The 12178-nt window shown below is 39.8% G+C and overlaps 1 protein-coding gene across 1 annotated transcript; it reads right to left on the bottom strand.

The window, feature by feature from the left end:
- Positions 1–470: 470 nt before the first annotated feature.
- Positions 471–12082, bottom strand: LOC306840177 (interleukin-6 receptor subunit beta-like). Its single transcript, XM_079369273.1, has 14 exons — positions 12034–12082; positions 10689–10792; positions 9727–9886; positions 7155–7342; positions 6917–7080; positions 6504–6669; positions 5717–5799; positions 5135–5366; positions 3753–3914; positions 2482–2652; positions 2233–2364; positions 1994–2090; positions 1760–1841; positions 471–1367 (listed from the first exon to the last, which is right to left on the bottom strand). Exons 2-14 carry the CDS (start codon positions 10753–10755, stop codon positions 750–752), a joined length of 2322 nt encoding a protein of 773 aa, XP_079225399.1. The 5' UTR covers positions 10756–10792; positions 12034–12082; the 3' UTR covers positions 471–749.
- Between the last annotated feature and the right edge of the window lie 96 nt (positions 12083–12178).

Raw genomic sequence — 12178 nt, 5'->3', positions numbered from 1 at the left:
AATATGTGCATGTGAAGTATACTAAGTGTACTTAAATTTAGTATGCTAGACTATACTTTTTTCGCCTAGGCTTTGAGTTGTCAGAAGACAAGAAAAGTGATATACAAGCTCAAGTCCATTAACAATACCATCACAAAACACTTCCCTTTTCTTACTTATCATATCAAATGTACGTATGTACACATTACAACATTAAACAACCCCAAAGTACAGCTTTCAGATGCACAATAAATCATGTTTAGCTCATGATTACACATTTGTGAATTAGGGTGCCAGGGAATATACACAAAGAAAACATGCTTATACAAATACCAACACTGAGTCACTATTGCAGGTCAAATGTTGAGTTATTTACATTTCTAACTTTCAAGTCAAGGCGGACACACTGTACAGCAACAATGTTTAAATATAGCACAATATAAACATCACAATAAATCTTTTTAATGGATAAAACATTGATAAAAAAAAAAAACAATATTGGTTATTATGTATAAATCTGAAACTGTAGACAAATTAGCTTAGCTTAGAGTGGAAGCAGTGGGAAAGAGCTTGTTATGTCCTGTAGAACCAGAGGTCATGTTTTTATTCTTCACTTTTCCTATTAGTTAAACAAACAAAAGAAAACAAGCTCTTTAAAGCAGGGTTTTTCACACCTTTTCATGTAAGTCTCACACTCTACAGGATACAAGGAGAAATCCACAAAAACAGACGGAGGAAATGGCAAAAATGATACAGTGTCACAAAGAGCATCAGGGTGGATGTAAGAGATCTGGCTGGAGTAATGGGAAAGAGACACAGAGGCTCTTGGACCACTTTTTTTGAGGTGACTCGACCTCAGCTGGGTAAAAAGGAAAAACAGAGGAAAGGGAGACGCTGCTGCAGTCGGAGCTTAGATTATGTCTCTGAAGGTGACAGAACTTTTTCAGTTCATCTGTTTGGGAAAGCAATGTATCAGATTGTGAGGCACTCTTGCTCTTCACACACACATTCAGACCACCATCTCCCCCTAGCTGTAGCTTAATGTCACTGATGTTGACGTTACTAAGGTGCTGTTCATTATATTCAAGATGGGAGCATGACAGAAGGTGTTCCGGGAGACTTTTGAGGTGCTGAGAGAAGATGAAGTCAGAGTAGATAGAGGGACAGAGGGACAGATCAGTATTGGAGGTTTCCTTGACTAAGCTTAAGCTATATTCTGACAGTGGGAGCTGGGAGTAAAAGTGAGAGGGATATGTTTGGAGATTACACAAGTTTTTATCGGTGAAGTCCATATCTGAGTTGGAGTTCAGGATGTCTCTTTCACCAAGCAAATAAATTGCAGAGTATTTGACTTCAGGCTCATCAGTGATTGCCCACTGCCTCGTACCCTGCAGGGGGAAAAATGAACCACATTTTTAAAATTAATTAACAGTAAATTGCCCCCCCCCAACAAAAAAGAGAGATATCATGAATCGGAATAACTACAATGTTATATTTTAATTATTTGTAACTATAAGAGTGGTTCAGATGTTTGCCTGCAGACGGGCAGCAGTCTGCTGGTGATTAAGCTTTTGCTGCCATCTAGGGGTTGTATTATAACATTGCTGACATTAAAGATAAATGGATTTTTTTCCCCCATTTGATAAAAAAAAAAAAAAGATAATCCTTATTTTTAAAATACCTCGTTGAAGTTTTATAAAACATATTTTATAGTGCCAAGTGTTTGAGGAGACAGTTGACGGCAGAGGGCCCAGTGATTTTTACCTCCAAAGAGAGTTACCTCCAAAGCAGTTTTTGGAACCCAGTGAGCCAAGCTGCTGTGAGAAGGATTTGGGACATCTTGGAAGAGCTTCTGTTTCACCCTATTAATTAAATAAATTAAATAAATAGTTTTCAGTCATGCTATTTTGCACACAGTTTTTTGAGTGTGTGTGTGTGTGTGTGTGTGTGTGTGGGGGGGGGGGGGGGGGGGGGGGGGGGGGGGGTTGTCTTGGTTGCATGAAACACATCTTACATCGTTGTCTGTACCAAAAAGACCAGCAGCACCAGCAGCAGTGAAGTCAGTATGAGGGGAAGGACGGCCCGAATCGCTGTGGAGACTTCCTCAAAGCCTTTTCAGACACACGCAAAAATACACATGTTACACATTCAAAGATTTAGGTTTAAGTTACAGCATTTAGGATTGAAAGGTTTTGTACTTTTAGAGTATCATGATACTGTGTGTGTGTGTTTGTGTCGTAGTGTCAACTCCACCTATGTGCACATTTGCGAGGGGTCCAGCTGCTCCAGATCCAGCATCAGTGTTGGCCACAATGAAGATCTCAAAGTTACCAGGTGACAAATTTCTCAGGGAATAACTTTGAGCTTGACCAGGTACACACACACCTGAATAAACAGGGACAGGAGTATTTTTGATAAATTCAAAATACAAGAAGTAAAGGATTACTATTACGATTACTACTAAAACTATTATATTTTGGTGAAAATGTAAGTCTCACTCACTTCTGTTTGGTTGGTTTGCTGTTGTGAAGTAAAGTGTGTAGTTGCGGAGGAAACCGTGTAGCTGCTCCACAGGTACAGAACTCCAGGTGAGCTCCACAGTGCTGCCTGAGATCTGCTTCACCTTCACAGCAGGACCTTCTGAAGGCACTTCACAGGTGGAGAGATAGGATGCTCAACCACAGGGCAGGATGTGAGAAGCACCTAGATCACTATCGGTATTGCGTGACTTGTGGTCATGACATACAGAGCCCGTGTGCTCTTACAGATGAGGACTGAGATTACTTTAGACAGCATTCATTGTGTTTTCTGAAAAATAACCAAGCTGCCATTTATCAGTACACCAGGGGATGTGTATTTAATTAAAAAAACAAGAGCAAATGAGCATCTATAGCAGGATTTCAGCATTTTGCTGCTCGCCTGTGTTTTCTTCATTTGTCTAATGCTTGCAGTATTATTTTAAAGAAGTCACTCATATTTTATATGTGGCAGAACATTTTTTGTAGAAACATATATTGTCATCCGGGCCGATTGTTAAAAGTCCCACCGGCGCTGAAAAACATCAAGAAAATCCAAGAAATCCACCAGGATGTATGTGACAGGATGTATTTGGGTTTACAGTCTTAATCTATTAACATGGTTTTAGACAATTGCTGAACAATAAGAAGTATATAGAGTAATTGTGTTCCTTTTAGCTTAAGCGTAACATGCAACAATCAGCCTCTGGCTAATGCCCTACTCCCTACTCACTAATATCTAGTGCACTTTATAGTGTAATTTAGCTAAATTAAAATCCATTTCAGACACTACTCGCTTTTTGCTCACAGACTCTGGGATCATGTATGTCATCATTATTGGGACAAACTGTCGTTATTTCTCTGAAAATCGTTGACTCTTTATGAAAACAGATCGTAGATTTCAGTAAAAAATGCTTCAAATATGAACTTGTTGTGTTTCTGTGTTCATGCTGGTCCCTCCTCTCGCTCGTCTGGGAGTAGTTGAGTTAAACGGCATTCTCTGCTCGCAAAAATCTTTGAACCGCAATACATGATATATATTACTAGATTAGTGTTCATGGGTTGTACACTACTTTTCACAATGCGTTGTGCGACACAATAAGTGAACTCTATAGCGTATGATCATGCTCACTCAGAATTCAAACACTACTATGGCTACATAATAGGGAGTGGTTTTCGACACGGCATTTTTGTTCGAAATAGTTTTTTGTCCTCTCTGTGGCTACTTTCACTCTTTGTAAAGGACAACAATAAGACCATGTAGTTCAGCATACTGTAGGCGGCTGCTGTTTTTCTCTCTCACAGCGAACCACTCCACTACGTAGCCACTAGCTGGCCAACCGTCAGGAGCCATCCAACGAACATCCAGCCGGCTGTCGTCCAGTGAACATGCAGTAAGATTGCTCGGGCGTGGCAGCTCTGAAGGTATATAAATGTACGTTTTTGTTAGAAATCTCTATTCACCAGTTTCTGATTGATTCTTGGTAAAAGACTGTTACAGAAGTCCCGTCATATGGAGATCAACCTTCAATAATAGTATGTGTGTTATTTAAAGTTAGAACTAATCATACTTTGGCTGTATTTCGTGGATGGTGGTATGACGGCTGGATGACTTGGTTTGTTTCTCAAAAGTTTCTGTTAAAGGTAACTGCCACGTCTCTGACATTTTGATTTACTTTAAGTGCTTGAGGACCAAGTTAGGACTGAACCACAGGGTGGGATCAATAATCTCCTTTTTCTTCAGAGTTTCATTCAATTGCTTTGCTGAGCAGCGTAATGGTATTATTTTAGCATACGTCCGTCTGATTGCCATGGCCCTTTGAGTCAGTCACAATGGAAGTGATTCAAAACATGCAACAGCTGCTGCGTCAAATTCTCCCCGTGTGAAAGCAACTGTTATTTATTTTTCTCCTTGAAGACTTTTTTTTAATTAGTTTTTTTTATTCGGAACACAATAAAGTGACAGATTGATGAAACATGTGCGTCCACACAGCTGGCACCGGAAAAGAGAATCTTAAATTTTCAGAAGTTACAAAAATACTACACTTCCCTCAGTCCAACATCCAAACAGATAGCATGAGATGATAAAATAAGCAGTTTATCTGCACTCTTACGCACTCTGATATTCTCTTCTGAAATCCCCTGGGGATTAAAGGAGAAAATACTTTTACATATAGCTCATGAGAAATATTGGAAAACTTAACCTGTTCTGGAAAAACCAGAGGAAAAGCTCAGAAAAAGACTGAAAAATCTCTGTTGATTGAGAAGGTCCCTGTCAGACTAAAGTTTCAGGTTTAAAATCTAAAGCTGATGCTGTTTGGTATCCCCCTTTCTCTCTCTCTCTCTCTCTCTCTCTCTCTCTCTCTCTCTCTCTCTCTCTCTCTCTCTCTCTCTCTCTCTCTCTCTCTCTCTCTGTCTCTCTCTCTCTCTATCTCTCTCTCTCTCTGCGTTTCCTTTGTCTCTTAAATTGTACAATCAAATAAAGGACAAAAACAACCCTGATAGAACTTTGACTTCTATCCTAGAAAACCGACTTAACAAAGTAACTAATTCTGAGAGTTTCAAGTGATGGTGCAGCATAGCATACCCAACTTCCCCTTATTGTCATCTCACATGGACAAATATAAACAAGATTGTACCTCTTTCAGAAGCTCTGGGGAGCCATATTCGGGCTTCTGGCGAGGTCCCTGCAGAGGTGGAGGCTGTCAGAGAGCATGAGCACCGTCCAGCAGGAAGGAGCAGGTTACAGGAAGTACTTGTAAAGGGCAAATCTCCACAGTTCCCATGATCATATAGAACATGAGTGCTTTCTGCGCGACAAGTTACGTTGTAGAAGAGAACTCTGCCATTGGCCAGAAAGCCAGGCAGAGGCTACAAAAAAAAAAAAAAAAAAAAAAGTCAGAGAGAAAACAAGATGCAGTGAGTCACAGTGAGCTGCTGTGAGATAATTGATGTGTAAATCAGAGCTCATAAAAACAGATTATGTCAAATTGATACTCTCTCTCTCTCCTTCTCAACGTCTAGTTGGCCTATAAGGTAATGAATAAATATTTTCATGGATTTATAAAAGACAATTACGGACAGAGGGTGATTGAAAACTAATCAGATCCTAACGTTATTACACTATAGAGCTCAGAGTGATGTAAGCACTCATGACTCAAATCCACACACATTTCAACACACACACACACACACACACACACACACACACACACACTCACCTGCCACAGCAGCGAGATGTGTCTCCATCCGTTCTTCTGCCTTCGCTTCACTTGCCTCCAGAATGCTGGTGCTGCAGAGGGGGCTGGTGGATAAACGAAGAGGAAAAAATAATCGGCAATGAAAATCAGAAACACAATCACATACTCCTTTTGAGTGTTAACGGTAAAAGTATAGTGAGTAAGCCTTAAAAAAAAAGTAACCCACAAAGACGTTTCCTTGTGTTTAACCTTACCTTTCAATCAAAAAAAAATGAAAAGGGCAAATTAAGTTTTGGACCCTTTTGTGAGGGTTCCATCAGTCAAGGGAGTATGACTACTTTGTTTACTTGTTGTTTCACTTTTCTTTGGAGGGGCTCTATGACTGTGTTCCTCAAGATGTCTTGTGCTGGTTACTGTGAGCACATTGAATAATAATCCAGATGCTGTGCTCCTCACAGTTGTTGGAATAAGTTTCCAGGCGTCTGGGATGAGAGGTATTTTATACCTACAACATCCTGAAGGAATTAAACTGTATATCCTTTCTGATCTAAGAATGCCTCAGGGTCCTGTTGGAAAGAGATATGTGGTGTAGGATCCAAACCTACTATTCAGCGTCTGAGTTGAAAACGTGATAAACAAAAAAAAAAGGCAGAGAAAAGTCAGAGTGATATTCTAAACAATCCTGTGTCTTGCTTAAGTGCATTTGGTCTGCAATGTGTATCTTGAGAATAATGGGTTTCATTGTGTTCATCACTGACATGGACTTTACATATCAAGCAGAAAACATTACACACAGGTGTTCTCTCACCATCCTCTGCTGTCCTTCCAGAGGCTGCATTGCTCCATGGGCTCCAGGGACTCTTTGCGCTCAGGTATCGGTGGCGAAGTCTGATGCTGTATGAGGTGTGTGGTCTGAAGAGACAAACCAGGAAGCTGTAGTCTCTCACTGTCTCATTATGGTCCTGAGCACCGAACTGAAAAGTAATAGGACATTGGATGGTAATCATTAGGACAAAGGAGAAAGAGAATTATAAAGACTATGGACGTTGTTTATACAGTATAAAGTGCAACTTGCTTACATTTAGAGATTTTTTGTAAGTTTTTCCATGATAACACATTCAAGGTCTTTGTTTTAACCTTGAGAAACAGCATTACTTATATAAATGAATGTGCATGCTCAATCAGATGTGTGTGTGTTTAGGCTTGAGGGTAAGTGTATACCTGTCCCTGTTCTGCAAACTGTATTTGGGATATCAGGTGTCCAGCTTTGATTTCAGGATGAGACACTGGAAATTCAGACAAGGTGCTGCTCCAGGTTACATTCAGACATTGAGGTCTCCCTTTGACTGGTTTTACACTGCTCAAATTCACTGGAGGCAACATCACTGAGGCAGACAGAGAAAAGTTAGGAAGCAGTTCGGCGAGAACAATCAGGGTGCAAGAGGGTCAACAGCCTTACCTTCAGTTCTACCCGACTGACAGCGACTTGGTGACGATATGTCTCCGCTGTGACCATGAGCTGTGATGGTTGTGCAAAAAGTGAATCTTACAGCTGAGCCATTAAGCTCTGCTGTGCAGCTGGTGCCAGAGGTGGTGCAGCTAAACGTTTTTAGAGGGCTGTTTCTTGATACGTTTGCTCTGCGACTCCTGAAATACACGAAATCATCGAAGCAATACCAGTAAACAGAAACGGACACAAAGAACGGCAAGCAAACGCAAAAAAAAAAAAACAAGCCCAAGTAGATGCATGCCCTGTCACGCAAGAGGATCCACATTTTAATGTTTCAGATACATAGACAAGATCAAGCACACTTTGCTCACGCACATAAAAAATCAGCTCTATATTTCTGTGCAAAGATCTGCAATCACATTTCCTTTCTTGCGAATGATGTTTTTGGTCGGAAAAAAAAAACACACACACAAAAAATATAACCCAATAAACCGAAGATTTCGCTGTAAAAACGTGAGACTTTATCAGTGAATCAAACCCACCATCAAAGCCTCACACGAATGTGAGATTAAAAGTGAGTCACAAAAACCAAGTACTCACACATGTCATACTTTCAATAAACAATGTTGACACACAATTTGAAACGTGTTAACATGCACAAACATGAAGCCTTTTTTTTTTTTTTTTTACTGCACAGGGACGCAGATGATCCAGTTTGACTACCGTAAATTCCGGACTATTGAGCGCACCTGGATATAAGCCGCACCGGCTAAAAATAAGTAAATAAATGTATTTGTACATATATAAGCCGCACTTGATTATAAGCCGCAGGTGTCCACGCTATAACAAGAGCTATTTACACAGACGTAGGCTACCGGTAACATCCGCAAATACTGTAGCGTCCGTACGGACGTTAAAGGACGACGAGAGCGTTCAAATAATAACTTTTAATAACCCGATCACTGTCGGCCGTGACCACGCCGTTTACAGCAGAGAGCAACACATAACTTGCCGTAACAATCCAACTCTCTCCCCCAGCGTTCTCTCATACAGCCACTCAACACGTTCTCGCTGGTGCATTCACTGACTCTCCACATAATCGGAATTATGAATACATTATCAACTACTGACTTTACAACATGAACTGTTACAATACGAAGCCTAGCCGACGGTGTCTGTAACACGGCTGATGAAAAAGATGACCGTAATATATTTCACAAGAAAAAGTCCATCCATTCACTGCCTCAGAATGACTTCATTACTCACTTCCTCAGTCTCTGTTGTCGCTGTCAGTGTCATCTTAACGTGCAGCAGCTCTGTTAGCTTCTTTGACAGCCAGGTCGGTCGCCTTTAACTTGAAAGCTGCATCATATGTATTTCTCCGTGTGTTTTCCATGATGAGGGTGCGTGCATGAAGCGCAAAATGACTGATATTAAGATCCGACGTGACGAAGTCAAATGTTTTTGCGGCAGAAGCTCATTGTCCCCCATAAAAAATCCATGCATTAGCCGCACCGGAGTAGAAGCCGCAGTGCTCGAAGTGTGAGAAAAAAGTAGCGGCTTATAGTCCGGAATTTACGGTAGATCATTCCTAAAAAATGATCAACAACACAAACAAACCGCAAACAGGGAAGTACATGTTTCACCAGCATGGAGCAGCATGTTTGAAGGAAACATTGTCAATTTGACTCACATCATCTCGATTATTCTTGAATTCGAAGACACTTTTTGTCCCACTGTATTCTAAAGGTAACAATCATTATTTCAAAGGAGAGTGATGGTAGATTTTAAAGGTCCAATCTTACAAGTGAGATAGAATGTCCATTATAGCATGAGAAGGGTAGATCTTAGAACAGATCTACTTCCTGTGTGCCAGCACAAAGTGGTGAAATGCAACTCTGCCAAGTCTGAACTTCTCTACATGTAAATTTGTCATGCAGGCTGCATAGAAACAGTTTCTGAAGTTGAATTTGAATGTTATTACAAAAGCAAACAACATGGTTTGTCTTCCTCACGTTAATAAATGTATCCTCTGTGCCATTGTATTATTTATATTTGTCTGATAAGAGACAAACTCTAACAAAATGATTGTTTGAATGAATTGTAAAGAAATGAAGAAGAAAACAGAATAATAAAAAGTTCACGGCTTATCTATCTATGAGAAATGTCACTGTTTTCCAAAAGGAAGATGGTACGGAGAGATGCAACTTTAAACGAAAAGACAAGCTGCATGGCATTTAATCTGAACATGTAGTTTCCCTCTGTGCCGTCAAGCTTTGTGACATACAACTGTGTCATCCCCACAACCAACGCTGTCCTCGTCCGCGCGCGGCGTGCTCCGAGCTCCACCTGAGGGGCGCGAAAGTGTGAACAACAGGAACGAGAGGAACACAAAGGAAAAATCTTTCCTAAATATTATCCTATATGCTCTTCAGTAAAGCATTTTGAGATTACACTTACTATGAATTGGCACTACACAAATAAAGATTGATTGATTGATTGACATACCTTTAAAGATTAACAACTTAAGTTAACACAGATGGGCCCTTGGATTTGCACATTAAAAGCATGGTATACTCACCAAGGGATCCTTTCAACTTTCAAGGTGTAGCCTTTCCACAGTGTGTCCCCAGGCTCCCAGTGGCAGGTGACATTCGCTCGATTTAGGAACACACAGCCAATCAGCCGTGGAGGTCTGGGGGCCGTCTTGGCGGTTGTAAGGGAGATGGCTGGAAGTGGGACTGAAGATAGAGAGATGCTTAAGTTACATATAATAGCATAGAGCTCTTTTTTTTTTTTTTAAATCTCTCTTAAGGCTAAAGAAAAAGAGAACGTGGTAATAGATGTAAATGGCGTTGAATTTAATCCAGAACATAGGTGATGCAATACTTTGAGAGAAAAAGTCTTTAAAAAAAAAAAGAAGATAGGAAGTGGAGGTGCCAGTGGCCTCGCGGTTAGTTTGCACATCCCTTGTGCAGAGGATGTTGTCGTTGAGACAGCAGCCTGGTTTCAAGCCCTACATGTGGCTCCGTTCCCACATATCATCCTCCATCTCTCTATCCACGGTCTGTCCTGTCTCAATAAAGGCAAAAAAGCCTAAAAATAAATCTTGATAAAAACCCAACAAGAAATATGCTGGGATGTAGATTCATATAACAAGAAAGACGAACATGGGAGAAATAAGTAATGAGGAAATAAGTGAATCTATTCTGTGGGTTGACTGTTTCCAAATGAGAGCACTTACATAATTCTTGAAGAACTTATTAAAACAGACCTTAGGAGAATGATATCTTAAACCAATCTCACCCAGTAGACAGCAAATGATCCGTCTTGTTTAACGTGTATGAAAGGCTGCAAAGGATTGTTCAGCCTCAGCGTTCAGACAGCAGCTTCGACAAAACTCAGGCAAATGCCAGACATTTTTGGGATGATGTATATACATTATATACACATATTTATATAATCATATAAGGTGTTTTATGAGTCAAAACTACCAATTAGTCTAATTCATCAAGTCTTAGTTAAAAAAGGGGGGAATCGTACCAAGGGCAAGTGCAGCCCCCAGCAGGCAGGTCCACACCAAAGACGAGCAGCTGTGCTCCATGAACATCAACAGGTCTCACTTCTCCATCACTCAGCTCGGGTACCTTCACAATTAACACAAACACTCTTACAGTTTACTGGGTACATCATTTCCTCATCTTCTCAACATGCAATATCATAGAATTACCATATTGCTTCACATTGTCTCGAACAATACAAAACAAGACAGTTTGTGCAATATGACTTCCTGAGTTGGGGGGGTGAATTGTGATGGATTCAAACATCTATCTATTTAGCATGGCGCTTCAATATGTAAATTAGATATCTTAACATTGACTTTGACCCTGCGGGCTACAACTGGAAGAATCAATTAGGTGACAAAAAGGTTTGGTGAACTTTCAATAATGTCTGAAACAGTGGAACTTACTGCAATACATCGTATTTGACATATAACATAAAAAAAACATAAATTAAGAAAATAATAACCATTTAATTGAAAATTGTGCCTTTATATATCAGATATTTTCTTGAAGAGAAAATGATACAAGAATGTATCCTAAAATCATTAAAGGTCAAAAAAATCTGTAGACAAAGCACTAAATAGACTTAATGAGCCATGAGTCATTATCACCAAAACATCGACATGTTACTGTTAAATGTTTCAGCTGGTGGAGAAGAATTTGAATATGTTATCAATATATCATGCTCTTTTTTTCCCCCTCCATGATCATATCATCAATCAGAGATTAGGTTTAGCCTATATATAAAGAAGCAAATATACTTGATATGTGATTAGAAATGTCAAGAAATTGTTTGATTGTTTTTCTCGACAAAAAGTAAAAAATAAATAAATAAATAAAAAAGTAATAGCAAAGTAAAACAGCTTTACAAATCTCAGTGATTTAGACGACAAAGCCAAAAAAAAACATTTACAGGTATTTGGTTTAAAATGATATTTATGATCAATAGTTTTTCGAAACTTGTCAGCCTATAACTTAAAAAAAAAAATAAACCACAGATAACTTTAGAAAACTCTTTGTTTCCATTACGATAAATCGATCCTTACCACCAGGATGTTTTCCCTCATGGCTTAAGGGCTTATTTATTACATGACCTATCAAAAAAAGACAAGAATTCAGTCTCATGCTGGGACGTGTCCGGACTCACATATTCCACCTTTATATATTTCTTGCCATTAATCGATGCACTTTGAAACTACACAGCCTCTTAAAAGTCAAGACTCGGCTGAATTCTCCTGCTGAAGTTCAAAAACAAGTGCACGCAATGAAACCATAAAGGCTACAGTCTATGAATTAAACGGACATGTTTGAAAGGCTTTACTTACTGAGATCTGGCAACATCAGCGATTCTCTCTGCTGTGAGTAGCCTACGAGCCCCTCAGCCTGGAGTTAACACATCTGTACCGCCCAGCTGTTTTTCAATACTCCAATGACGAACGGATCTCAATCTGTAGTCCATGACGCACAATT

Source organism: Symphodus melops, assembly GCF_947650265.1.
Source record: "Symphodus melops genome assembly, chromosome: 19".
Taxonomy (NCBI): Eukaryota; Metazoa; Chordata; class Actinopteri; order Labriformes; family Labridae; genus Symphodus; species Symphodus melops.
This window is presented reverse-complemented; position numbering and strand designations above follow the sequence as displayed.